The sequence below is a fragment of the Panthera leo genome, chromosome A1 (genome assembly GCF_018350215.1).
Source record: "Panthera leo isolate Ple1 chromosome A1, P.leo_Ple1_pat1.1, whole genome shotgun sequence".
Taxonomy (NCBI): Eukaryota; Metazoa; Chordata; class Mammalia; order Carnivora; family Felidae; genus Panthera; species Panthera leo.
The window spans coordinates 173,515,780-173,543,296 of NC_056679.1; the positions used below are offsets into that span (position 1 = coordinate 173,515,780).

Consider the following 27,517-nt stretch of genomic DNA (forward strand, 5'->3'; position numbering starts at 1 on the left):
CAGAGCAGCAAGATATATTGTTGTGTTCAGGGAGGGGTAGGTGTCATTTAGGGGTGACAAGACCTCTTCCAAGGTGCAACGGAAGAGCGGGGGCCATGTGGGGTTCTGCAGCCTGGGTCCTGTGGCAGCGACATCACAGGTCTGTGGTGTCCAGGCCAGCATTGGTGAAGGAGAGCTCCTGCTGTCCATCTGTGTCCACCTTCCTTCCTGACAGCACTGCACCCAGGGGTTCCGTATCTAGCTCCACTGGACTGTGTAGGGGCTCCTTCTGTGGGGAGAAGGAGGGAAGGTGTGAAGGCAGAGACAAGATGGGTGATTTCCTCAGTCCTTAGCGGAGTGGGCCTTCAAGCCCACGACAGATAGCTCCTTTACAGGGGTCCCGCCTGTTCCTCCTAGGGCCTCAGTTTCCTGGCTGTGTCCCAGAGGCGGTGACAGCCCCTAGCGGTGCAGACACACTCAGGTGAAGGGGTGGGCCTGAAGGGGGTCTGTTCTGGCCTTTGCCCCAATCCACGGACAGAGGAGCACTTTGGTGTTCTTCCCAGTCCTGAGTAACACCAGGCCCTGTGTCCTGGGCCGAGGAGCCAGTCCTGTCCACTACCTGCCACCTGCATCCCAAGGCAGGCCACCGTGCTGGGCACAGTCCGTCCGTGACCTAAAGTCCCCACAGGAGCCCCCTGGGGGAGGGATCACGTACCCCGCTTTACAGATGGCTGAGGCTCAGAGGGATCGCATGGCCAGAAAGAGGCAGAGCAGGGTTTGGATCACTGGTTGTTTTGACGCTAAAGCCTGTCCATCGCTGCCTCTGGTTGAATTTGGCATCTCCTTCTGCCACAGTCAGAGGGACACAGCCCACCCGGGGTCCCACCTGCAGTTCATTATGGCACGCACCCCTAATTGGTTCTAATTGAACCAACTCGTCTATTGAACCAATGATGGCACTGCTGATTATTCGAGCCTACACCCTGCCAGCTTTCGTATAAAGGGTATGAACAGAGGGAACCAGGTTTTTTAGTACTTGTGTCATGCCAGGTGGTTTTTTATACCCACTCAAACTTCATCCTCACAAAGTCCTGCATGGTTAGTGTTCTCATCCCCACTTACAGATGAGAAAACTGAGAGCTAGAAGGAAGCCGCCCACCCAGAGTCACGGCGAATGAGTAGAAGAGCAAGGATTGGACCCCATTCCAAAGCCATGGGGCTTCCCGGGGCCTGGCGCAGGGACATGCCCATGTCATCAGCAGGTCCTTCAGCTCTGTCCTGAACCCCACCCCTTCAGAGAAGGACCCCAAGTCAGAAGCCCCAGGCACCCACTCATCCCCCATCTTGCCTTGGTTTCCTGCTTGTCCTTTTCCAGGTCCACAGAGTTGTCATCCAGGGAATTGAGGCTGTGGGGGAGATGGTGGGGCTCACATAGTTAGCAGCCCCAGTCCTCCCTGTCTGTGGCCAAGAACCACCATCGCCTCCATCACCACCACCACCGACCAGCCTGGCTGCGCGGGCCACTGCTCACCTCATGTGGTCTAGGTCACTGGAGGAGGATAGGGACTCGAAGTTCAGATCCTTTGTGGGGAGGTTCAGCATAGGGTTGGCCCTGGAGAGAAGGCCTGTTTAAGCAGTTGGGAGCCTCAGACACCGCACGGGGCCTCTTACCCACCCTTTGACCCCCGCTCACCGCTCAGTGGTATACATGTTAGTCCCAGGGATGGCAGAAGCTGAGGGCATCACCCCTGCTGCTGTCCTCCGGGCCTCTTTGGCAGCCTTCATAGCCCGAAGCTTTCGGTGGTAACTGTGGAGAACCAGGAGGAGGTGGCGGGCTACTCTCCCTGCACACCCACTGTGTGCCTAGTGCAGGCCCTGCGAGTGTGACTTCACAACAACCCCGGCAGGTGAGAGTGTTAGCTCTATGTACGGAGGGTACAAGTAGGAGCCAGAGATAGGATATGATTTGCCAAAGGCCACAGCTGGCCAGCGACAAGACCTGGAGTCAAATCCAGAGGTGGCTGCTGCCTCCAAATGTATTGGAAAGGGAAAAAGAAGCAGTATTTATAAATGGATAGTATGTGCCAGACATCCTGCAGGTTGCAAGATGCACACTGCTTCCTTGTGTGCTTTGAGGAATCTAGTGTTGTTCTCATTCTGCAGATGCGGAAACTGAGGCTTAGGGAGGGAGAGATGAGCTGTCCAAGTTGTCACGACAGGTCTCTGGGGATTAAATACAGATATACCAGATGCCTATACCCAAGCTCTTTCTACCCACCATATGTCTTAGATGGTGGGAAAGGTGGGGTTGAAGACGGAAGGGGTGATGGGAGCAATACCTCTTCCGGGTGCACACAAGGGCCACAGTCATGATCACGATGACCAGCAGCAAAGCCACTCCCAATCCTATGATGACACTGCTGAGCAGCTTTGGCAGGTCTGACTCCTGGCTCTCCTGGGAGCCCTGGAGAAGAAGCATGAGGGAGGTTGTGGGTTGACATTCCCCCTCCCAATGCCCCCATTACCTCCACCATGCTGACACTCACCAGCACCACCAGCCCCAGCTGCAGCAGCCGCGTCAGGGAGTCCTGGTCATTCCGGATCATCCTGGCCACAGAGCCCCACTCAGGCCCGAGGGACATTGGCATCCCCCAGGCTTCCTGCTCACCCTCCTGCCCACCCCAAGGGCAGCCCCACTCACACACTCAGCTCATCAAGTGTCAGGGCAGACCCATTCGAGAAGACAAAATAGGCATCGAGGTAGGAACGGCCCCGGGCCCTGGAATGGGGCAGGGATGAAAAGTAAACAACCCAGAACCACCCAGCAGGTCCCTCATACTGCTGCTTCTTGTCCTCTGACCACTGGGACTGTGGGCACTCACCGAGTCATGGATTCTATGTCCTGAATGCTCACAACGTAGACAGTAGTCCTGGTGGCCTGAATGAGGGCCCTGCAAAGGGGGAAGATGTCGCAGAGGCATGGGGTAGGGGCCCTAGTACAGCCTGTGGCCAGTGGAATTAGGAATTGTGTCAATTAGAAAGGGGCACCCTCTCTGAACAGCTTCATTGGCTAAGCAGGTAACACCTCTGCAAATCAGGCAAGGCAGCCCCTTCTTCTGGGGCTGGGTTTATGACTTAGCAAGCAGAATGCCCTTGTGCAGTGCACAGCCTTCACAACTGTACATGGCGGCCCTATTTAGGCCTCTCTCTACCCAGCCAACCCTAGGCTTCTAGGAGCATTGAGAAAGGAACTGCAGGTACAAGTATGGATCAAAGACAGAGACAAAATCAGGGGTAGGTCAGGGACAGAATCGACATACATTCCATCCAGGTCCTGTCAGGGATCAGACTCCCAGGCCCTGTTCTTCCCCACAGGCCCCTCTGGATGCCCCAGACCTACGCTGTAATCTCTTCCACGTTGGCGCCCACCTCCTCCTTGTTCATGGAGAACTGCAACCTTACACGGTAACTTTGGTCCACAGTGAAGAGCTACAGGAGGAAGGCATGGTGAAGATGAGGCACGAGGGACCTGGGAGCAGGCAGAGGGTACTAGAGGCAGGGCCAAACACTCACATTCAGGGTGATAATGGCTTCCTGAGCAGGACCCACAGAAGGTCTGTCCCGGGCCTGGACTGTCACTTGGTAGGTGCCTTGGAGGGTGGAATCGAGGTTGGTCACCAGCCTATTGGAGATGGAAGAGCACAGCTTGGTCTTGGGGCCCAACTGAAGTCCTCTGGAACCTACTTATGTACCTGCTAGGATGAGGAACTCACTGTCTTGAGGCCCTCCCTTGCGTCCCCCCCCCCCCCCATCCAGGGGCTGCCCACAGTTACTCAATGTTGCCAATGAACACATTGGCCTCCAATGAGGTGGAGACCCGGAAGAAGCCCTGGAAAGGGGTCGTGGTCCCATCCTTGGCGATGAAATCCACTTGGAAGATGGAGAACAGGATGGCCCCGTTGTTCCCTGAGTCATCGTCTTTGGCCTGGGAGAAAGAGTGGATGGCACCTGGGAGCCAGGCTAGGCACCCCTCCACCCCCAGCAGGACTCAGCAGCTAAGATGGCCTGGGAGACTGGTCCCATTATCTCCATCAGCTTCTCCAGGCCACCTCAACTAAGCAAACATTTTAGGCAATGTTCTTGCTCTGCAAATCCAGGTTTGGACAAGTCCCTGCTTCTGGCCCCCTAACTCATCAAGTCACTGCCCAAAGCCCTTCCCATGTGGAAATCCTGCTTTGCTTCCCCTCACCCACTGCCACACACACACACACACACACACACACACACACGCACAAGGACACTCAAATTTCCTGAGAAGCTACTGTGTGCCAGGCACCTTCCCTTAGATCCCTCATTTCAGTATTTACTGACATTGGTACAAATTCCCCTAGTAGGCCATGAAAGAGGAGGTGAGGGCACAAACATTTTTATTCATTCTACCGCCTTTAGAGAAAAATATACCAACATACAGACCATGAGCCTACTGTTCAGAACGAAGCCAAAACTGGTGTTTATGTTTCAAAAAAGAGCTAATTTAAAGAAAATGGGTCAAAGTTATGGCCAGACTCATGACATTGGACTGCAACCGGCTGAAGATTTGAAGACTCTTTAAGGCTTGAAAGAACCTGGAGAGGGAGAATTACTATTCCCATTTTGTGAGAAGAAACCAGAGCTCTGAGAGAGACGTTGTGCTGCTGAAGGCCCAGCTCGAAGTAGGGAAGGTCAGGCCCAGCCATCTCCAACACCTGTGCGCTTTCCACAGCCCAGGGACTGGCACAGGCATACCACTCATCTGTTAACCCCAAGACTACTGCCGGGAACTGCCAGCTTCTTGCCCAGGAAGGAAACTGAGCTCCAGAAAGGCAGGCAGCTCCCCGGGTCGGTAAGAGGCCCGAGCAGGCCTGGTCCCCAGGGCTGTGTGGGAGGTCTCAGCCTTCTGTGAGGCGTGGCCAGCACCCTCTAACAAACACACCCACATCCAACACCATAAAAACGCTGAAAGTATGTTTATAATTTTACTCTGAAAATTACTTATCTCCAAGGAGCTCATTTAATTTACAGTTGCTATGATTTCTCCGTATTGCTCAAGAATTCTGGTGTAGTGAAAGAAATCTGGCCTGCAAATGGTTTCTATGGTCATGAGAATTTTTAGAAAAACTAAATAACAATTAATGGAGTTGAATCATATCAATCAGGCGTGTGTTTGTTTCCATCCTGGGGTTTTCTCTTCATGTGTTGGAGCCAACAAATTTCCTGTCTAGTGTTAAAACATTTTAGGGACAGCTGAAAGGCCTGAAGGCCTTGGTCCTGTGTCTCCTGGGGCTAAAACGCGATGGACAAAGGCGGGAGCCAAGGACTTACCTGGACAGAAGCCACCTGCTGGTTGGGCACCACAAGTTCTGGGATGATAACTACAAACGTGGACAAGAAAGGGTCAGTGGAGTCGGGGCCCGTGCCCACTTGTCTGAGGTGCTGACCACAAGCCCAGCTCAGAACTCATTCCCCCAAACTTTCCCTCGACCTCTTTGTCACCAGAAACCCCCATTACAATGGCCTCTGAGCCGTTAGTTAGCAGCTCATCCACCTCCCAGTGTGCAGATAATGAGGAAACTGAGGCCCAGAGAGGGAGGGAGGGACTGGCCCAGGGTCACATGTGAGTTGGGGCAGACCTGGGATAAAAACTCAGATCCCCCCTCCTTTTGAAATCCTGGGAAAGAGGCAGGATTGGGGACCTTTCTTTCTTTCTAAGGGCCCACTTGGGGCCTGAGGAGGGTCTATGGGAGCTACCTAAAGGTAATTCTAGCAGAGTATGGAGGGAAAGGCTGGCTGCTTACCGAAAGTCTTATTGTCAGGCAGAAAATAGGGTTTATTATCATTCGTGTCCTCGATGGTGATGGCGAGGCTTCCTAGAGGAACAAGGTTGGCTCGTTCTGGTCTGTAGGCAAAGGCCTGACCCAGAAAGCCTGGGCCTCAGGCACGCTCCCAGCTGCCTCCCTCCATGCATCTCCCATTCTCAGCCCCCTCCCCTGCTTTTGACCTGAGGTGTCCACTCAGTCTCCTCTGGCCTTTGTGGCAGGGTGTATCCTCCCCATGCTTCAGAGAGGGTAAGCAAGCTGTTCAAGGTCATCCAGCAAGAGCATCAGGCCAGGATTGAGCCCAGCCTGGATATGTCCCACCTGACCCCAACATTGTCTTGACACTTGCTAGCTGTGTAAGCTAGGTTATTGAACTGGCCGCTGTGTGCCTCAGTTTCCTCATCTATAAAATTAGATAGGGATCACCTACCCCACGGTTGTGTGGGAATAACATAAGGAAATGCTTATAAGGTGCTTGGCATAGCTCTTGGCTATAGCAAGTTCTCAAAATATGCTAGCTCTTAATGTGGTTATTATTGCTATCATAATCAAAGGCGGGATACGAGCGCTCTGAAGCGTGTTCCTTCCTTTACACTGCCTCACAGAATAATAGCATTATTATTTTACACGCGTGTTTTCTTTTAATCTGTACAGCCAACCTACTACCCAAGTCCACTTGACAGATGGGTAAACTGAGGCTTAAGGAGGTGTCACAACTTTCCCAGTGACACAGCTGATAAGGGCTGGAGCCAGAATTCGAACCCTGACCTTGTAGGTCCCAGCCCATGGCTGCTATGCCGCAGCCTGCCAGGCTACCTCACCATTGTCGCTGTAGGCCTGGAAACGGAGGTCCGTTGTGAGGTCACAGGCCCGCACGACTAGCGTGACCAGGTCACAGGTCTCGTAGTCAATGGCCTCACTCTGATTGATGAACACAGAGCCATTGGCCGACACAGAGAACCAGCCACGGCATAGGCTGCCCACGTTGACCCCGGCCTTGGTGCAGATGACGTTCACAAGCTGTATCTCCAGCTGGGCCATGGTATCCACATCGCGAGCAACCACCTCAGCCACCAGGCCACGCTGCGAGCCATTCTCAGCCACACGGACGCCCCGGAGTGAGGCTGAGTCCAGAGTGGGCGGTTCATCATTCACATCCTCCACAGCCACAAGGATTTCTGCTGTGGCCTCTCTCCCCTGGGGGTCTGGGTTCTCGGCACTCACTGTCAGATTGAAGAAGGGCTGTGTCTCGTAGTCCAGACTCACATCCGAGGGCAGCCAGAGGCGGCCCTCAGCCCACCCAGCCTCCAGCATCGAGCCTCGGAGCACGAAGTTGTTGGCACCACTCCCTGAAAGACTGAAGCTGATGCGGTTGTTGGCTTCCGTCTGATCCGCATCCCAGGCCTTCAGCACGCCCACCAGCTCTCCTGTGGGTGAGGACAGAGTTCACAGGGACCCCTGGCCCAGGCATCGGCGGCTTCGTCTGCTCTCACCTCCCTCAACTGCACCCTGGGGGGACCAGATGCCTCACTGGGCCCCAGCCCCAGTGCCTGGCCTGACCCAGGAAGGACTTACCTGGGTCCCTCTCCTTCACCGAGAAGGAATAGATGGACTGGTTGAAGACGGGCAGATTGTCATTGATGTCCTGTGGGCAGAGGTAGTTCTGAGCCCAGGGACCTCAGGAGCACCCACAGTTCGGCCTCCCCCCGAGCCCATCTGAGAAATCAGTGCTTCCTCTGACCCAAGGCACAGAGGCTGTCAGTGTCTCCTCAGAGATCACCGTCTGCTTTGCAGATGAGAAAAGGGCCTTTGAGAGGACGGAACTAGCCCAGAGCGCACACCTGGGGCTCACAGACCGGTCGCGGGACCTCTGAAGTTAGTTCTATGATTTCAGGGAGCCCCACCTCCTTCTTGTTTCTCTGACCACAGCTCAGAGCCACCTTAGACCCTGCCTTCCAGAAGGGTGGTTGAGTACCCCCATCAGTGTCCCTGCTGGCCCAGCTCGACTCCCCATCTCTTGGATTTATTGTGTTGGCACCAATGCCACTGTTTTCTGTTCTCACCTTCCTTCTCTGGCCCTGGCCACTCACACCTACAAATGCTGCCACTGTTGTTACAGCACAGAGCTTCCTTCCCAAACACTGGTGTGTGTTGGGGGTGGGGGGTGCCCTTGGCTTTTCCAGCCCTTCCCCGGGGTGGCCCACAAGTATCTGCTTTTGCTTTCAGCTTTTTTAAAATAATGGTTCAACAGACATCTTTGAAAACAAAGCCGTGTCCCCCTTAACTAGATATATTTTCTGGGGGTGATTTCCCAGAATGGCATTGCTGGCTCAATGCACACGGCCAGCTGCCTCCGAAGTCGCAGGGGTCGCTAAGAGCACAGCTCTGAGTCAAATCCAGCTCCCCCTCAGCTTCACGCATGACTTTGACTTCTCTGGGCCTCAGTGTTTTCATTCTGCAAGATGGGTCGTAGTGCCCAGTCTAGGGGCTGTTATGAGGACTAGTTCATGGGTGTGAAAGGACCTACTTGCTCAGCTAATGCAATTCTGCTTGCTTCCTTCTTCGTGACCTACTTCACCCCAAGGACAGCTGAACAAGCTGGCAAGTCCTAATTTGGCTTCTGTTCCTCCATGTTCCCTGAGGTCTCACTCTGATCCTTGTAGGAAAGCAGTGCATCCCGACCCAGTGGGACACAGGGCTGCTCTGTGGGATGTTGCGGACTGTGCATCGCACAGCCCTAGGGGGCGCCAAACACATCACACGGACATTGTAGAGGTGCACATTTGTTGCAACACTTTTCTGAAGGAAGGTGCCCTGTGGGCTGGTGGCGGCCTTAGAACCAGAGAGACTGGGTTCAAAACCCGATTCTGCGACCCTAGGCAAGCTACGCCACCTCTGTGCCTCAGTTTCTTGATCAGTAAAATGGTAATAACCATCCCTACCTTGCAGGTGTGACGGAAACCCCACAAATGCTGATTTTCATCCCTTCTGTTTACCCCGGAGCGGTGGTGAGGAGATAGGAGAGTTTCAGGTAGAACTTTGTGAATGATTATTAGAGCCAATACAGTGAGTAGTTCCTGCCTTATCTGTGGGAGAAACGTTCCAGGAGCCCCAGAGGATGCCTGAAAAGGCAGATGGTACCGAACCCTATATGTACTGTGTTATTTCCTATACGTATGTACCTATGATAAGGTTTAATATATAAATCAGGCACAGAAAGAGATGAACAATAGCTGATAATAAAATAGAACAATTATAACAATATACTGTGATAACTGATAATGCGAATGTGGTCTCTTTCTCTCTCTCAAAATAGCCTTTTGTCCTGTACTCATCCTTCTTCCTGTGAGGCTGTGAGATGATGAAATGCCCATGTGATGACATGAAGTGAGGTGGATGACATGGGCGTAGTGATGTAGCGGTGGGTAGCTACTGACCTCCTGATCATGTGTCAGAAGGATCATCTGCTTTGGGGACGCTATTGACTGCGGGTCACTGGAACTGAGGAAAGTGGAACCGTGGATAAGGGGGGCCCGACTGTATTCACGGAGTACCTTCCTTGGGTCAGGCATTCTTCAAAGCCCTTTCCATTCGCTAACTCACTTTAGGTTGTTTTTATCACCATTTTACAGATAAGGAGCATGAAGGCACAGGGAGTTTGAGTGATTGCCTAAGGCCACACAACGGAGCCAGAATTCTAACCCAGGCGGCCTGGTTCCAGACCTCTCTTGCCCACCATACCGCAAAGGGCAGAAATGTGACTCAAGTTGGAGGGGTGGAGTGCTGGCCATACGCAATGAGCTCCCCAACACAGGGCCCACCCTGGCACCCCTCCTACGGCCGAGCCAGGCCTTACCTCCACATTGATGGTGATATTGACTTCAGTGCTGAGGACAGGCACACCACAGTCAGCCACAAGCACGGTCAGCACAATTCGGCCCCCCAGGGCAGGCTCAATGGCCTCTCGGTCCAGGGGCCCCTGGTTTCTGAGGATCCCTTTATCAGGGTCCACTGAGAAGTTGTGGCTGTAGGGGCCAGGCAGCAGGCTGAAATGCAGATGGCTGTTGTTGGTGTCTGGCTGGTCGTTGTCATGAGCCTGTGCGGATAACCAGCATTGGGCCATCAGCTCTCAGATGCTCCCCAGCCCCCCGTCTGCAGCCTGGCCTCCCGCTCCAGCACTGGCACGCAAGGGCAATAATTAGGCCTAAAGCCAGTGGGATGCTGGCCAATCTATCAGCCTCAGTCTCCCATCAGAGGGTCAGATCAACAGCTTGCAAGAGTTCTGAGGTCTTAAGCTCCTGATGTCAATCATTTGCCCCACAAATATTTCCTGCCTACCTACCGTGTGCCCAGCCCTGTTCTAGGCACCGGACAATCACAGAGCCATGACCAAGGCAATTCCCTCATGGAGCTGAAATTCTAGTGGAGAGGGGGCATGGGGGAGTATGTTATAGCTATTCAAAATTCAAAAACAGGGGTGCCTGGGTGGCTCCGTCGGTTAAACATCCGACTTTGGCTCAGGTCACGATCTCGCGGTTGGTGAGCTCAAACCCGCATTGGGCTCTGCGCTGCCAGCTCGAAGCCTGGGGGCTGCTTCCGACACTGCGTCTCCCTCTCTCTGCCCCTTCCCTACTTGCTCTCTGTCTCTGTCTCTGTCTCTCTCGCAAAAATAAATAAACATTAAAAAATGAAAAAAAGGGGCGCCTGGGTGGCTCAGTCGGTTGAGCGGCCGACTTCGGCTCAGGTCACGATCTCACGGTCCGTGAGTTCGAGCCCCGAGTCAGTCTCTGGGCTGATGGCTCAGAGCCTGGAGCCTGCTTCCGATTCTGTGTCTCCCTCTCTCTCTGACCCTCCCCCATTCATGCTCTGTCTCTCTGTCTCAAAAATAAATAAATGTTTAAAAAAAAAACAAAAAAAATAACAAAATTCAAAAACAAACAAGTATAAAATAAGCGTGAAGTCCAACCAGTTTCTGATTTTCCCACAATGACTACTTCAGTGCTGTTTTTTTTTTTTTTTTAACCCGTTGATTCTTCACCCAATTCGTGTGTGTCCGTGTGTGTGTGTTCCTGTCCCGCCAGGGTCCTGAACACATGTGCTTGGTTTGCCTTCGGGGTGGTCCAGCATGGAGAATGCAACAGGTTCTTTCAGTCCTTTGCATATGCCTTCCCCTCACCCCAATGCCTTCTACGCCTCTCTGCCTGACTCCAGGCCAGGTTGGTGATTGCCCGGGGCCTCTACGTCCCCTGTGCTGTCTTTCACACAGCACGGGTGACACCCTTGGGTGACTCTCTGGCACCCTCCCCTAACTGAGAGGCACCTGCAGAAATATGGTGGATTCATCTGAGAGGACCTGGGGCCCAGCAAAGGGGCTTTGAATCCAGGGCTGGGCTACTCTGACTTGGAAGCAAGTCTTCCTCCTTGCCCATCCCCCACCTTCAGCTCTTTCATCTCAGCTCCACTGGGACTTGGTTATTAAATGCCTCCTGTACAGGCAGCCAGAGATGTTTGCTCCAGAAGCCTGACCCTGTCTGTTCACCCCTCAGCACTTTGAATTTGGGCCAGTTAATTCACCAAGCGCTTCTCGGGGCTAACGCCGGGCACCGTGGTTACAGCAGCAGGTCTGAAATGCTCCTGCCCCAAGGAGCTCACAGAGCAGAGTGAGAAGTTATCAAGGAAAAAGAAGAAAAGGCTCAGGTTTCAGGGCAGAGAGGTCTGAGCTCTGGCTCCAGGGCTGCCACTTACTCGCTGTGCAAGCCCCCAAAAGTCACTGAACTCTGAGCCTCAGTTTTCTCCTTCTGTGAAATGGGGATCATTACAGCATCTGCTTCACAAGTCAGTCGGGACACCAGAGGTGGGAATGTGCCCTGGAAACCACACAGCCCCAGAAATACGAGAGCATTCTGTGGCCACATGATTGTCATTCTGAGGACCTGGTTTCTCTCCCACTTCTTACAAGACCCCCTTTCGGATGACTCAGGGGAGATGCTTGTCTCTGATGTTTCTTTGGAGCCAATAGTGGGTTTTTATCTCATAGACTCTGTGAAGCTAGCCACTGATATTTCCTTTTTTGCATTGGCCATCAGGGAGCTCAGAACTGAATTTTCAGCCCACTCTTAGCAATTGTGTGGCTCTGGGTTCTAACTTTACCTTTGTGCCCATTAGCAATACCATTCTTATTTTCCCTTTTTCCTTATTTCCCCCATTTTTACCTTACTTTTAATCAAAATCACCTCAAGTCCCTTTTGGAATGAAACGGGGGGCTGAAATTAAAAAAAACCATATGTTTTTGAGGGCTTGCTCTATGCTAGGCTTTACACTGAGCCCTCTGAATGCATTATCTCATTATTCTCTAGTGGCCACAATTGTCCTCATTTTCCAAAGAGGAGATGGAGGCCCAGAGAGATAGATTAACTTTCTCAAGACCACAGAGGAGAGCCCAGATTCCATCTCAGGGCTGGCATGACTACAGAGCCAGGCTTGGTCCCTTGTCCCTGTTCCACCTGCCAGGTCCAGGCCGGCTCGCACCTGGATGGTCACAAAGACATTGCCCTCCTCCTCCTGGACAAAGACGTTGTAGGAGCCGGTGACCACAGGCGGGTTGTCATTGACGTCCAGCAGGATGATATGCAGTGTGGTGGAGGTCGACAGTTTCCCGCCGTCTGTGGCCTGCAGCGTGAGGTAGTACACAGCCTCCTTCTCACGGTCCAATAGCTCGCTGTTCCTCACTGTCACTGTCCCTGAGTCTGGATCCACCTCAAAGACGTCTGCCCTGCACAGGGTGGCCAGAGTGAGCAAACAAAAATATAGGATGCCCACTTAAATTTGAATTTCAGATAAGCAATGAAAAATATTTCAGTATGTCCCAGGCAATATTTGCAATCTACTTATTCTAAACAAATTATTTGTCGTTAATCTGAAATTGGAATGTAACCTGGTATCCTATTTGTTACCGAACTACAATAGCCCCACTGTGAGGCAGAGAGGCGGGCCCGGGTCCCGCTCATCCACCTGCCCCCTGCCCATGCTGAGACCTTACCCGTTCCCCGGAAGCAGGCTGTAGGTGATGCGGCCCCCATCACCCGTGTCAGGGTCGAAGGCCTGTGAGCAGAGAGTTAGACAATGGGACACTGTTTGGAAATGATGTCACTCCCTGTCAGCTATGCAACTGATGGGGACAGGGCTGTCCTGCTTCTTGACACAAAGGGAGAACCCCTAACACACTGAGATTCACAAATAGACTCCCCACGCATATGTGTACACACTGGCTAGGACGTGATGACATCAGGTGATACAGAGACATGGCAGGGTCACGGTCCCCAGGTCTGCCCTTCCCCATGTCTCTCCTGGCCCAGCCCACTCAGGTCCCCATCACTCACATGGATGCTGTTGGTGACCACAGTGCCGTCTGGACTGTTCTCCGAGATACTGAGGTTGTACAAGCTGTGGGTGAATGTGGGTCTGTGGTCATTAACATCCCTAATGTGGATGGTCACCAGGGCAACGGAGGAGTTCCCACTGACTGAATCAGTGGCCACGACCTGAAGACAAGGGAAGAGCAGCAGCATTGGGACCAGAGCACCCGTGGACTGCACTCCCCAGCACCCCAGAGCACCCCTCACCTGCACCAGCATCACTGTCTGCCTCTCGTAGTCCACCAGTGCGGGAGCTCTCACAAGCACCTGCACATCCACTGAGCCCGCCGCCCGCTCGGGGGAGACACTGAAGGCTTCGGCATCGGGGCCCCTCGTGGACAGCAGGAAGGTGCCATTGCTGCCCTGTAGAGTTGGGCATATAGTATAACAGAGCCCCCACCTCCTACAATGCACCAACCTGTATCTTGCCTGTGATCCCTGCCCATAGGCTCCTGCCTGAGGAAGCCCAGACTTCTGAAGTCCCATAGGTGGGGCATTGGTGGGGGGCTCTCAAAACACTGAGGCAAGAGGGCCCTGGGGAAGCTGGGCTGTGCACTCCCTGCAAATGTGAGCTCATCGGAAGAAGACATCTCTAGGTGCCTGGACTCCTGGCTTGGGCTGGAGAGACAGAGCCTGGACACATTCCCCTCACTCCCAGGAGACGTTACTGAGTCTTGCTTACGAGCTCCCACTCAACATGCTCCACCACCCGTCCCAACACCAAATACCAGTAATGCCCAACATCACCCCATTACCCATAGCACCCTCCATCCCACACCCCCTCCGCTCTACTCAACACCAACCACTAACTCAACACATCTACCCACCCACCACCACCCAGTGCCATCCTCCCCTCCACATTTTGTATCAACTCAATATCACCCAATACTACCAAATACCATCCATAGGTATTCATTGCTCAACACCACCCCGCTCAACTTCCACTTAAGAATACTCTCCAACTCAGCACTCATTCAGATCACTCTGTGCTCAGCACTGCCACATCCCCCAATATCCAATACTGCCCAACACCCCTCAACTTCACCAAGCACCCATCACCACCCCCTCCTCAACACCACTGAAAACTATACTCCATTCAACATTACCTAGTATCCAGTACTAACCTCCGCTCAACACTGCCTTTCTTTTCACCACCACCTAGCACTGCCCTGAACACATGACTACCCATCAGCGTAACGTAACCCAAGATTTCCAAGTATCGCCCAATAACTCCAATTTTCTACCACTGTTCATGATCAGCACCAGCAACACCCACCACTCACCTCCCCACCTTGCATCTTAGTACCGCATTCTATGGGTCAGTCTCCACCTCCCTCCCCCAGTCATCTCCCAGCATCACCCTCACCCAACCACCCCTTGTCTGGGTCCACCTGCCTTGTCTGGGTCGTACACGACCATGGTGAGGTCATCGATGGGGATGCGGGTGGAGGCATGCTCATCAACATAGCCAGTGAAGTTGACTTGGGTGTCTTGGGGGGTGAAGGTGCAGGCTGGGAGGCTGCAGTTGTAAAACTCGGGTTTGTGATCATTGACATCCGTCACCCTCAGCGTGACCCATATGCTCACCTTGGCATCTTGCCCGTAGATGTTTTGGTGTGTCTCGGTGGCCTGAGAGCAGAGCAGAGGCCAAAGGGCAGCACTCAGAGAACAAAGGCTCAGAGAGAAGGGAGATTTAAGGCCAGAAGCTGAGAGTTGGGGTGCAAAAGGGGGCAGTGGAGCCCTCACTCACCGTGACCTGCACCTTCACCTCCTCATCCTCCTCCAGCAGCTGCTCACGGTCCAGGGAACCATTGACCGTGATCACCCCATCTGGCCTGATGTCAAACAAGCCGGGCCTTGTGGAGTCTAGTGACAGGCAGTAGGAGCTGCTGCTTCCAGTGGCTCTGGCAGAGCCCCCATCCCTCCCCCAGCCTGGGAACATCCCCATTCTCACTGGAAATGCTGTAGATCATCTGGGAATTGATGCCTCTGTCACTATCCACAGCCTCCACCTTCAGCACTGGGGTTCCCTGCGCAGAGAACCACCTGGTTCGATGGCCCAGACCCTTTCCTTGCCTCTTGGGCCCACCCAGGCCCCCTCCTTGTCCTCTAGCACACCTGGGGTGCATCCTCAGCCACAGAGGCTGAGTAAAACTCCCTGATAAATTGGGGGTCCAGGTCCGGCTGGTCGACCACAGAGATGGACAGGAAGACAGGCGAGGAGCACTGGGTGATGAAGCTGTTGTTGTATATGCCGCCTGAGTCCTGTGGGGATACAGGTCCCTGTGAGCCCGGGCCTCAGGTCACGGCACCCCTCCGTCTGTGCCCCCACTCACGCAGGCCTCCAGCTCCAGCTGATAGAAGGCACTTTTGTTGTTGTAGCTGAGGTTGCCATTGAGGATGATGGAGCCATTGGGCAAGATCCTGAAGAGGTGCTGGCTGTCTCCAGTGCTAGGGATGACCTAAGGCAGAGCACAGTCAGGCCAGGCTCCCCTCTGAGAGACCTGGGTTCAAATCCTGGCTCTGCTCTTGACCAGTTCTGCCACTCTTACCAGGTCACATAACCTCTCTGAGCCTCAGTTTTTGCCTCTGAGCGAAATGAGCTCAGATATTTCATCGGTGGGTTGAGAGAATGGTCAAATGAAGTAAAGTATGTGCTAGGCACATCATGGGCACTCAGTTAACAGGAGCTATCACTGGCAAACTTGTCTTCAGGAGAACTGAACACCCCCTTGGACAAGACACTGAACATCTCCAGTCGGCCACCAGGCGGTGTGATATGAACTCAGCAAGGGCCCAGACAGTGCCCTAGGCAAGGAGGTGAGAAGGAGGGTCCTGTCCACAGCTTGGCCAAGTGAGGTCCAGCAGGGGCCAGCGAAAGGTTTGGGAGCTAGGGCTGGGCCACCACAAGGACACTGTCCTCAAGCCGACACTCAAGGTTCTTGCAGGTTGTGTGGGAGATGCTGCCCCCTGGTGGCTATGAGGGGCAGTGGGACCTATACTCCCAGGGACTTGCCAACGCTCACCGCCTGTATGGAGTACACCACGGCTCCTGCAGACTCCGAGTCCGGGTCCTTGGCCACCACAGAGAACACCAGGGAGCCGACTGGCAGGGTCTGTAATGAGGAACTCTAATCCATCCCCTCCATAACTGAGCACTCACTTCCCCTCCCTGAGCTTCAGTGTCCCCAGCTGTACCAGAGGGATAATGTATTCCAGAGCCTGAAACCCAGTGTTCCCCTTTCCCTCCCACCTGGGCTGGGCCTCTGGAGACAACTGGGGTGGGGGGGAGGTCGGGAGGGGGGAAGGTTACCCCCTCTTCCTCTCCCCAACACCTCAGCTGGCTTCTGATTTGCAGAGCCCCTCAGGATAAGGATGAGCAATCATTCAGGAACCCAGGATGTGTCACCCCCCTGCTCAAACTTCCCATGGGCTCTCTGTAGCCTATAGCAGTATATTCCAGACAGCACCCTGCAAAGCTGGAAGGTTCTCTGGGGAGGCCTTTGCCAGCTGTGACCTGTCCACACCTTCACCATTTCCACAAAGTGGTCAAAGTGATTTTTGAAAATCATGAATCAGACCACATCACTCTTATGTTAAAAACTCTCCAGTGTTTCCCCCATTCTGTCCAGACTAAGGTCCAGACTGCCTCTATGGCCCTCTGAGGTCAGGCCACTGCTCACCTGTCTGACCTCACCTCCTCCTCACCTTCTACCCTCCGCTCACACCTGCTTCCTGGCTATCCCTAGAACACCCCAAATTCATTCCCAGCTCAAAGCCTTAGAATCTGCTGTCCCACTGACTGGACCATCCTTTTCCTGGAGCATCCCATGGCTGGCTCCTTCTTGCCAGGTAGGTCTCTGCTCAGATGTCACCTACTCAGAAAAACGTTTCCTGGCCACTCAACCTAAACCAGCCCCCTTCCTGGTCACTTTCCTCCATTTTGTCCTGTTTCAGGCTCTTCATAGAACTTAACACTGTCTAAAATAATCCTGCTTATTTAATGTTTCATTGATTATTATTAGTACTCTTCATTAGAATGTGAGCTACTGAGGGTGGTGACCAAGTCTGTCTTATTTACCAAATATTCTCAGCACCAAGGACACTGCCTGGTACATAGTAGGTGCTCCATCACAGTCAAATGGCTGCCTGGATTTCACTGGTCTTGTGTCTGGCCTAGTATGGGGTCCTACATCTTATCATCTTCAAAGCCACAGGGTAATGAAGATCCAGGAGTGATGTTGTATTTGCTGCTCAGGGACCATTGGGGAACCTCCTCCCACACAGGCAGTTCAAGTGGGGCTGTCCTCCCTTGCTAGAAGGGAGGGCTCATGTACAAACCTAGCCAATCAGAGCATTCCATACCTCTAGGTTCATGGGCACACGACCCAAAATGAGCCAATGAGAGTCAGCTCTGGAGTTTTGGCCAGGACTATGGAGAAAGAGGCACTCTATGTTCAAGTTGCAAAGCCTAGAGTTTCAGAGAACACTTTCATCACCACAAGAGAGAATGGCCCCCTTGCCCAAAGATGGGGACAACAAGAGAAACAGAGCTGAGACATGGAAAGAAATCTCTTCTTGATCACATGGTTTGAGTACCTGAATCCAGCCATGCCTAAAGTTAGTGTACCTCTGAATTTTTCAGATACATGAGAAAACCAATTCCTTTAAAAAAAATTGCTTTCATAACTGAAATCATTCTAATCCAGTCCGACTGATTAACATGTTGCTGTAACTATTGTTCATGGGGTTACATTCCCCTGGATTTGGTTCCTGCAGCTGCCCCTTCTAAGAGGTGCTTTTCCCTGATCTGGACCCCCTGCTGGCTGTCTCTTGTTCTTTGCACTCTAAGAACTTCTGGGATGCCCGCATCACACACACACACACACACACACACGCACACACACACACCCATTAAGGCAGATGTTACCTCATTGATTTTGGTGGAGAAGCCAGTATTCTGGAAAACGGGAGCATTGTCATTTCTGTCCTCCACGATCACATGCATTTCCTTCTGCACCTGCAGGTAGGAAAGCCCAGGTGAGCCTGGAAAATGTGAGCGCTTGAGAAGACAAAGGGAGCAATGTCTGGGTTGGGAGTGCAAGTTGACTTCACTTCTCAGGCAATTAGGCAATATGTGGGATAATCTTGTATTTGATACAACTTCAAACACCAGAAAAGTTGCAAGTATAGTACAGAAAACTCCCAATACTCTTCATCTAGATTTACCCATTGTTTGATTTCTTGCTCTCCATGTGTTTACAGAACTATTTCAGAGTAAGTTGCAGACATAATTAGGTCATTTCTAAAACATCTAAAATGTGCCTGTCCTATTATAGGAATGGTCATTTTCGCTTGTTTGCCATAATTTGAAGCTGTGAACAAACCTAGGTGTCTATCAGAGGAGACCAGCTAACACAGTATGGTACGTCCCCACGCTGGAAAATACTACAAGAAACAGGTAGCTCGTGAGCAGACATGGGCAGAGCTCCAGAGCCAATTGTTGAGTGGACAGCACAGTTCAAGATAATAAATACAGTAAGATCCCACTTGGGTTTCAGAAAATGCACAAAAACGACAATCTTTCTTCCGTGGATGTATGTATATATCTACATACATACATACGTGTGTGTGTGTGTGTGCGCGTGTAAATGCATAGTGAGGGGTGTGAAAGAGCAGTGACCGTGGACGCTTCTGCTGGGGTGGCTAGGGAAGAGTCATCCCAGGGACTTGAGCTTTAGTTGCAACTTTTGAGATGTTTACGAAGAGAATATGTTCATGAATATCCAAGTCATTAAAATGATTTTTTTTAATGGACAGAGTTTGGGGAATATGTTGTGAAGACAAAATCCTCCACTTTCACAGACATAAGGCACAGTGGTATAAGTGTGTTATTTAGAAACATGAGCACAGGGGCGCCTGGGTGGCTCAGTCGGTTAAGCGTCCGACTTCGGCTCAGGTCATGATCTCACGGTCCGTGAGTTCGAGCCCCGCGTCGGGCTCTGTGCTGACTGCTCAGAGCCTGGAGCCTGTTTCGGATTCTGTGTCTCCCTCTCTCTGACCCTCCCCTGTTCATGCTTTGTCTCTCTCTGTCTCAGAAATAAATAAACGTTAAAAAAAAAATTAAAAAAAAAAAAAGAAACATGAGCACAGATACCAGCTTGTTCAGCCAAGGGAGTTGAAAGCAATTGGCTCAAAAGAGCTAAGGTAGGGAGGTATTTAGCACCTGTCTTTTATTAACATTTATATTAATATAAATTAATATAATTCATGTTATACTTATAAACAGCATATTTATATAATTAAAGTAAATTAATAATAATATTAAAATCTTGGTAATATTGCGTGACCCAAAATGGGCAAGTATAATTTGAATGAAAATAAACATCAAATTCAGTTTTTGTTAACTAGGGCCCTCTCTGCTTGCTTGAGGTAGGGGACAGTCAGTCAAGAGTGGCCTTTGGTCCTCCGCTCTCTGATCCCAGGACCACCCTGCCCTCCCTTCCCCCCTTCCAACTCACTGGGTTGTTGTGACCGTCGCTCACGGAGATAGTGATGGCGAACAGGTAGAGTGTCTGCAGCGGGCAGAGAGGAGAGGCCCCGAGGTGGACTCCTGCTCAGGGTGGGAGCACAGACAGGGCCCCCACCTCCCCGCCCCCCTCACGGGGCCCTCCCAGGCTGCTGCCCTTTACCTCGTAGTCCAGAGGGCTGGCCAGCTTCACTTCCCCAGTGGCTGGGGTGACAGTGAAGAAGTAGGCAAATTGGCCACTAATCCCATAGGTCAGAGGGTCCTGGTCACGGTCCTGAGCTACCAACCAGAAGGCCTCGGCACCTGAAGGTGGGACAGAGAATGGCCACAGTCCATGGTCACCTCTTCCGGCGCTGGCCTAGCTGAGCTGGGCTAGGAGCCCTGTGTTCTCTGGGACCTCCCGGCCACCAGGGCTCTGCCCGCTGTGGTCATAAATGTCAGGTTTGGCTGTCGCTCCTCAGCACCCACTCCGTGGCCTTTTGATAACATCATGCTGATTTCCTCTACGGTGAGACCCCATCTGCACTGGACACAGCAGGGTGGGCTGTTATCCAAGCATCTCCCTTCTCTCTGGCCCTAGGATTGCCTCCCTGGAATTGGTTGAGAAGAGACCAGAGATGACTGGAATGGAAGTATCTAGCTACAGCCGCTGGGTGCATCCTAGACGAGGACCGCTGGAGTCCCTCTGGGGTGCCTGGGCCTCCTCTAAGCCTTTCCTTCACCCGGAGACTGTGCCCCCAGAGCCTGCCAGAAACACCATCTGCGCAAATGAGCGTCTACTTGCTGGCCTCCCAGGAGCCCGGCTCTTTCGTTGAGCCTCTGGAGGGCATGTCCCTGGGCAGAGCAGAGGCTCAGAGATAGCGGGGGACTTGAAAATCCCAAGGCCTTCAACTCTCCAGTCTAAAAGAAACTTTTTACAGATTCATCAAACCCTGCTCCAGGGCCTCGCCTCCTTTATCACATCCAACCTCCGCTCAGCCACCTCCAGCATCAAAACTTACTCTCTCCTCAGCCACCCCCTCCCATTGTTGGACAAATGTCCATGAGCAAGGGCTTTCTCCATCTCACCAAAGTGTTTCCCTGTAACTCCCACCCACAGGTCCCCAAAGGCCACAAGCCGGGGTGCCCCTGGGCCCCTTGCTACTTGTAGAGGACCCACAAGAATATTTCATTTCTGTCATAAAATATAATTGTAATATTTATTTTAGAGTAAGGGGCTCACAAAGGCAGAAGTGCCGTGTGGCTCAGCGCCCAGCCTGAGGGCCTCAGGGACCCAGTCCTCCCCTTTTGCCCATTATAGCTTTTCAGAGACAAGCTCATCAGCGTGCCCCGGAGTCAGCTTTCTTTAGCCAAACGGTCCCAGTTCCTCCCACAACTTCTTGGACAGCTTGGTTACAGTCCCTCCCCCCAAGCCCCCTCTTCCAGGAAGACCACCAGACCACTGTTCTGCTAAAAAGATGTTAGTGTCTACTTTATTTTTCCTTGGTCATGAGACACACTGTCAATTTAATGACTGTTTTGGGGGGGAGAAAAGTCACTCTGGGTTAGATGACTATCTCAATTGTAAGACACATCCTGGTTCAATTACAGTGCAATAGGATGTGGCCCTTATGCCTAAGGAAATATGGGAGGTGAGCAGGTGGGTGTAAATCCTTATGTGTTTATATTTGTCCATGGGCATAGAAAGATGTATCAGTGGGGAAATGCTCTTTAAATGCTCTTTTTTTCAGGTTGACCTGAAAAAAGAAATAAAGTATAAAAAATCAATACAAGACATGTATTAGGTCTCTGTGTATAAAGAATTATATAGTTTGTCACTAAACGAAAATTGATATATTTAAAAAATTTTAATGTGTATTTATTTATTTTGAGGGGGGAGAGAGAGAGAAAGTGGGGGAGGGGCAGAGAGAGAGAGAAAGAGAAAGAGAATCCCAAGCAGGCTCCAGGCTATCAGCTCAGAGCCCGACACAGGACCTGATCCCACAACCTGTGAGATCGTGACCTGAGCCGAAATCAAGAGTTGGACACTTAACCGACTGAGCCTCCCAGGCACCCCTAAAATTGATATTTAAAACACCATAATTATATATTTTTTAAAAATCTGCCTGATGAAGCTAAACTATTGTATAGCGTTAGTGTCAGAAAAAGAGGTCTTGTGTGAGAGAGAAAGGACAGGGAGTGACCGAAGGGACGAGAAAGGGGACCTGGGAGTGTTGGCAACATCCTAGTTCCTGATCCAGTGGAGGTTACATGTGAATTCAATGCACTTTCCTGTACATATATTATACTTCAAAATAGAAAGTCTAGTTCGTGAGTTCGCGCCCTGTGTCAGGCTCTGAGCTGGCATTGTGGAGCCTGTTTGGGATTCTCTCTCTCTTTCTCCCTCTCTGTCTCAAAATAAAATTTAAAAAAAAAATAGAAAGTCTAAATGACATAGTTTTTAAAATCGGACTGAAAATACTTCCCATTGTAAGAGAGCTGTAGAATTTGTCTCAGGAAGAAGGAAATCATCCTTTACTTTAAAAGCCCAGGGAGGAGGGGCTCCTGACTGTCGGTTAAGCGTCCGACCTCAGCTCAGGTCATGGTCTCTCGGTTCGTGGGTTTGAGCCCTGCGTCGGGCTCGGTGCTGACCGCTTGGAGCCTGGAACCTGCTTCGGATTCTGTGTCTCCCTCTCTCTGTCCCTCCTCCGCTTGCACTCTGTCTCTCAAAAATAAATAAACATTCAAAAAATTAAGAAAAAAAGTTCAGAGAAGAGCCACGTGGTTATAAAAAACCCTCATTTGGTATGGCTCAGGGAGGGAGGAGCACTGCTCTGAACAACGAAGGAATTAGTTTTCTGTTTCCAGGGAGGTTGCAGAGGGAGGAGTGTGCCACAGGGGAGGTGAGGAGAGACAGACAGGGGTCAGGTGACCTGACCAGGCTCCGAGTGGACACTTTTGTGACAACAGTGAGTGTGGCTTCCCGATTCATGCTGCAATTCCTGCTTTCTCCCCAAACCTTCAGTAGAGGCTGGAGCTGGCTGGAGGGGACCAGGGACTGGCCATGGAGAGGGAGGAAGGAACGAGAGGTGAGCCTCAAGCTCCAAAAGAACATCCACAGGAGGGGCCTCTGGAACTAGCATGGGGACTTAAGCTGTTTTGCTTAGACATTAAAGTCTTACCCCAGAGAATGGAGATCTTGAAGGCATTTGGGTTGTAACATCTGTGACATTTGTTTGAAGGTATGTATGTGTTTTATCTATGACCAAACAGCTATGAAAATATATGTAAATGTTCATGTTTACACATTACTTCTCTGTTGTACAGAGAACATTTATAAATATCAAATGGTTGGACAGCAGCCCAGCCCTCCAGGGGACGTTGTGTCATCTCTGAGTGAAATGAGACTATTACCTCCCTTATCCTGGGCATTAAATTTTTACTAATATAACCCTGAATAGATCTTGCTGTCCTGGCAACCACACCCAAAGGCACGTGGCCTTCGTGCCTGCAAAGTCCATCCCCATCCTTCCCTCAGATCTGGGCATCTGAATCACAGGACAAACTCTGGGTTTCACTTCCTTTCATGCAGTCTCTTGTGTTAGGTTGGAGCTTTACATATCTGAGATCCCAATTCTGATGCTAAGACAAAGACTGTGGCTTGTCCCCCAGTAGTCATACTCCTCCTTTCCCTCAGAGTAAGAGAAGCCCAGATTTTGAGCTGGTTACATGGTCAACCAGAGTAAAGACTTCATTTCCCAGGTTCCCTTGAAGCTAGGTGTGGATATGATGCTAAAATCTGTGTGTGTGGAGTCTGGAGCCTGTCCTTATGACAAAGGGCCAAACTCACGTTGCCCCTTCCTCCTCTGGCTGGCTGGAATAGGGTGAGGCATGAGCCATCTTGGACCACGTGGATGAGGGCCGCACCTGAGGGAAGGCAGAATCTGGACGTGGAAGGAGGGAGGGTGCCTGACACCAGGAGCATAGAGTTGGGAACAGCCTACTGTTCTCATGGAACAGAACCCCAGACAGCCCTGGACTTGTTGCTGTAGATGGCTATATGAGAGAATTATAAACCTTGACCTTGTTTACACCTTGGTTGTTTGGGGTCTATAATGTACAGCTGAGCCTATAGCCCAGTGAAAATAGTCATCTTTGTTTCTGCTTCTCCAATCCACATCCTGCTGGGAATTTGGTATTCGTTTCTATGGTTCCTCCAAAACGATATTTCCCAAATGTCATCCCCTCTTATACGCTGCCACCATCTTTACTATAACCAAATATCTCATTATTTATGATCCTTCTTTTAATCCACTTATCATTTCATGTAAGTACATTTATTTTAAAAGCAAGCTTTAGATCGTGGCTGTAAATAGAAATCCATTTCACTTGCCATAGATAGAAAGTAACTCTACAAACAAAGGCAATAAAAATAAAGCAAACTTATTAACTTCTGGAGAGAAGTGTGTGAAAGGCTCTGAGTCTGAAACCTACTCTCTGTTTAGGGGCTAAAAACAGGGACTGGAGGGAGGTTAGCAAGTGGGAGAGTTGGAAGAGACAGAATTGTCCCAAGTGGATCCTTTCTCCTTGGGGAAATCAGAAACACCAGAAAGTGATGGGAAACAGGAGGAATGTTCTCATGGGGTATCTTGGTTATTTGATGTTGTGTGAGAGCCCTGACGCAAAAGCTGAAGAGGAGGAGAAAACAAATTTCTGGAACTGACTCCCATCAGTCCACCTTTGCCCCTTGACGAGCCATGCAGCTGCAAGGATGGGGAGCTAGCTCCTAAGGGAGGCCCTGGCACCCTCTTTGGGTAAGGGTTTGGCACAGTCTCTGCACAGGGATGGTTACTCACCCACTGGTAGGTCCTCAGGCAAGTTCACTCTCGTCATGTTTCCCGAGAACATTGGGGCCACATTGGCTGCCACTGTAGGAACATAGAGCACTGGAACACCTGGATGCCATTGCAAAGCCTGACCCCCACCAGCCCCTGTGGGAGCCCATACCAGTCCCAACCTTCAGCCAAGCTCACCCGCCAGGGCCTGTATTGCTCCCCGGGCCTCCCCAGGGCAGCCAAGCATGAGGCTGGGTCGTAGGAGCTGGGAGTTTGCTGATGAGACAGTGCCCCTTCCTTCTGGAAGGTCCTGCCAAGGATCCCCAGGTTAATGCTACTCTGATAGGGAAGGAGAGGCACCCACCGGACACCATGAGGGTAGGAAACAGGAAGCAGGACAGCCACAACCATGCCATCATGTCTGGAAGGACCTAGGAGAAGAGGTGTCAGGGAAGAGGCACCTATACACATGCCTCCCTCCCTTTGGCGGACCCCCCCATCTGTCTGGGTCTGACCCAGGCCACCCACAACTACCATCAGCAACTCTCCTACAGGGCCCCTATCATCCTCTGCCCATTTTCCAGATGTCCCAGGGTAGGAGTAATGGCGGGAGGGGGGGCGGTGGTACCCAGAGGGGTGGGCAAGGTAGCTGAGCCTGGTCCAGAATTCCATTCTGAGAATGACTCTGAACTTGACTCCAGAATTCAGTGTCTACTGTGTAGTAGGTACTGCTCTAAGCAAATTGTATGTGTAATCTTGATATTCCTGCAACTATGAGGTGGTTGAGAGAATAAGGGGCTTTCCTGAGGCCACACAGGAAATCAATGACAAAACTACACTCTTTTGGGGGCGCCTAGGTGGCTCAGTTGGTTGAGCATCCAACTCTTGATTTCAGCTCAGGTCATGATCCCAGAGTCATGGGATTGAGCTCTGCTCAGCATGGAGCCTGCCTAAGATTCTCTCTCTCTCTCTCTCTCTCTCTCTCTCTCGGGCACCTGGGTGGCTCAGTCGGTTGAGTGTCCGACTTCGGTTCAGGTCATGATCTCTCAGTCCGTGAGTTCGAGCCCTGCGTCAGGCCCTGTGCTGACAGCTCAGAGACTGGAGCCTGCTTCGGATTCTGTGTCTCCCTCTCTCTCTGCCCCTCCCCTGCTCATCCTCTGTCTCTGTCACTCTCCAAAATGAATAAATGTTTTAAAAAAATTTTTTTAAAAAAGATTCTCTCTCTCTCCCTCTGCCCCTCTTCCCTGCTCATGCTTGGTCTCTCTCTCTCTCTCTCTCTCTCTCTCAAATAAAATAAAATTTAAATTTAAATTTAAATTCAAAAAAATTGAACACAAGGCTTTTAGTCTTCAGAATTCACTCCCCCAGCCACTACACTACTCTGCCTATTTGAAGTGTCTAAAGCTAATAGCATCCTTCAAAATCAGGTGCCCGAGGAGGGACTGTGACTTATCCAGGACAATCCAAAGACTCTATGGGTGGGCAGGGTCCTTTGTCCTACTTGCGGACACATTTAACAGCTGCCTTTTCAGCCTTTCCTAAAGTGTGCTCTGTGTAACACTGCCCATGTAAGATGCCCTACAGCAGGAGGGTTCCCTGGTTAAGTCAGTTTGGGAAGGATCCAAAACTATGGGACAACCAAGAGAAAAATGGCCTCAATCTATGGCTGATTCCAAAAGATGGGACCCTCCAAAGGGGAGAGTAAGGAACAAGGGAGAGAGAGACTGGCTTCCAGAGCTGATCCTGACAATGGAACAGCATCAAAACCCAGAAGTCCTCTCCCTCTCACCACCCAGCCCTCTCCCAAGTTCCCACCTCAGGAATATACCCATTTTCCCAGGTTACCCTGACTTCCCTTTTCTGGAGTGCCCCACATCCAATCCACGGGGACCCCTGCATTTCTCTCCATCCCACAGAGGCCACACTCACAGGCCCCCTTCCCCCCCTTGCCTGGCTCAGCCCTCCTCCAGGTCTCCCTCCCCTTAATCTCTAATCCAGTTTGCTCAGCTCAAGTAATCCTTCCTTGCCCCCTCTGATGACCTCCCTCCCCTGTTCAAAAGCCTTCGATGGCTCCGCATTGCCTGAGTCCACACTGCATAAAAGGGCTTCCACAGACCATCCATGCCTGACTGCCATCTCCCATGCCTCGCATGGCCACAGGTGCACCCCGCTTTCCCTCACTGCCAGGGAAACACGGGGGTATCAGGTGGATTGGTAATTTTAAATATCTGCTGACATTTCCTGAGCACATCCTATGTGCTGGGCACTCTGATTCATTCATTCATTCTTTCATAAATATTTATGGATGTCTACCATCCACCATGTGCTATACCTTGTTCTCAGCACTGGGAAAATAATGGCGAACAAAAGACTCTGCGTGCTGCCTTCACCAAGCTCCTGGCTTAGTAAATGAGACAGACCCTAAACAAGTAAACACAGTGCTATCTAACTGCTTGCTGCATCCTGTGCTATGAAGGAAGAGAATGTGCCTAGTGTGGGAGCAGAAGGAGGGGTGCCACTTTGGGCACTATGGCAGATAAACTGGGCTACGCACTTTTTGACACTTCTCCCAGCAAGAGATGAGGACTAGGTCTGCCCCCCTTGAATCTGGTCCATTCATCATGTTTTTATTTTCTCTCTTTTATGAGACTTTAACACCTGGGGGGCCTTGCTGGCCTTTCCCAAGGTGAGCTATTTCCTAGAGATGACAAATGACTTGCCTGCAAACACTCCTCTCCTATACAAACCAACCAATCCAGAGATGACACCCAAACCACCTCCTTTATCTAACTCACACACCAGGTCAATATTCCCCCTGCCCTAAGTCACCCCAAGGCCGAGCACTGGACAGCTAAGGACAGCCCCTAGAGCCTACCAAAATGATTCAAACTACTTAATCCTAATCTTGCTCTGCTGCTTGACCTG

The 27,517-nt window shown here is 51.4% G+C and overlaps 1 protein-coding gene across 1 annotated transcript; it reads right to left on the reverse strand.

Annotated features, from left to right (window-relative positions):
- CDHR2 (cadherin related family member 2) lies at positions 1 to 25,008 on the reverse strand. The gene is made up of 31 exons (XM_042907181.1): positions 24,957 to 25,008; positions 24,614 to 24,685; positions 19,942 to 20,081; positions 19,785 to 19,824; positions 18,180 to 18,295; positions 16,276 to 16,365; positions 15,586 to 15,711; positions 15,368 to 15,514; positions 15,204 to 15,279; positions 15,000 to 15,115; positions 14,645 to 14,878; positions 13,457 to 13,612; positions 13,214 to 13,375; positions 12,874 to 12,935; positions 12,363 to 12,606; positions 9,691 to 9,930; positions 7,410 to 7,479; positions 6,656 to 7,261; positions 5,814 to 5,885; positions 5,341 to 5,390; positions 3,813 to 3,964; positions 3,553 to 3,661; positions 3,380 to 3,468; positions 2,862 to 2,930; positions 2,681 to 2,758; positions 2,526 to 2,586; positions 2,319 to 2,443; positions 1,673 to 1,786; positions 1,511 to 1,591; positions 1,328 to 1,385; positions 1 to 265 (listed from the first exon to the last, which is right to left on the reverse strand). The coding sequence occupies exons 1-31, from the start codon at positions 25,006 to 25,008 to the stop codon at positions 134 to 136; spliced, it is 3,939 nt and encodes a 1,312-aa protein (XP_042763115.1). The 3' UTR covers positions 1 to 133.
- Positions 25,009 to 27,517: the final 2,509 nt, after the last annotated feature.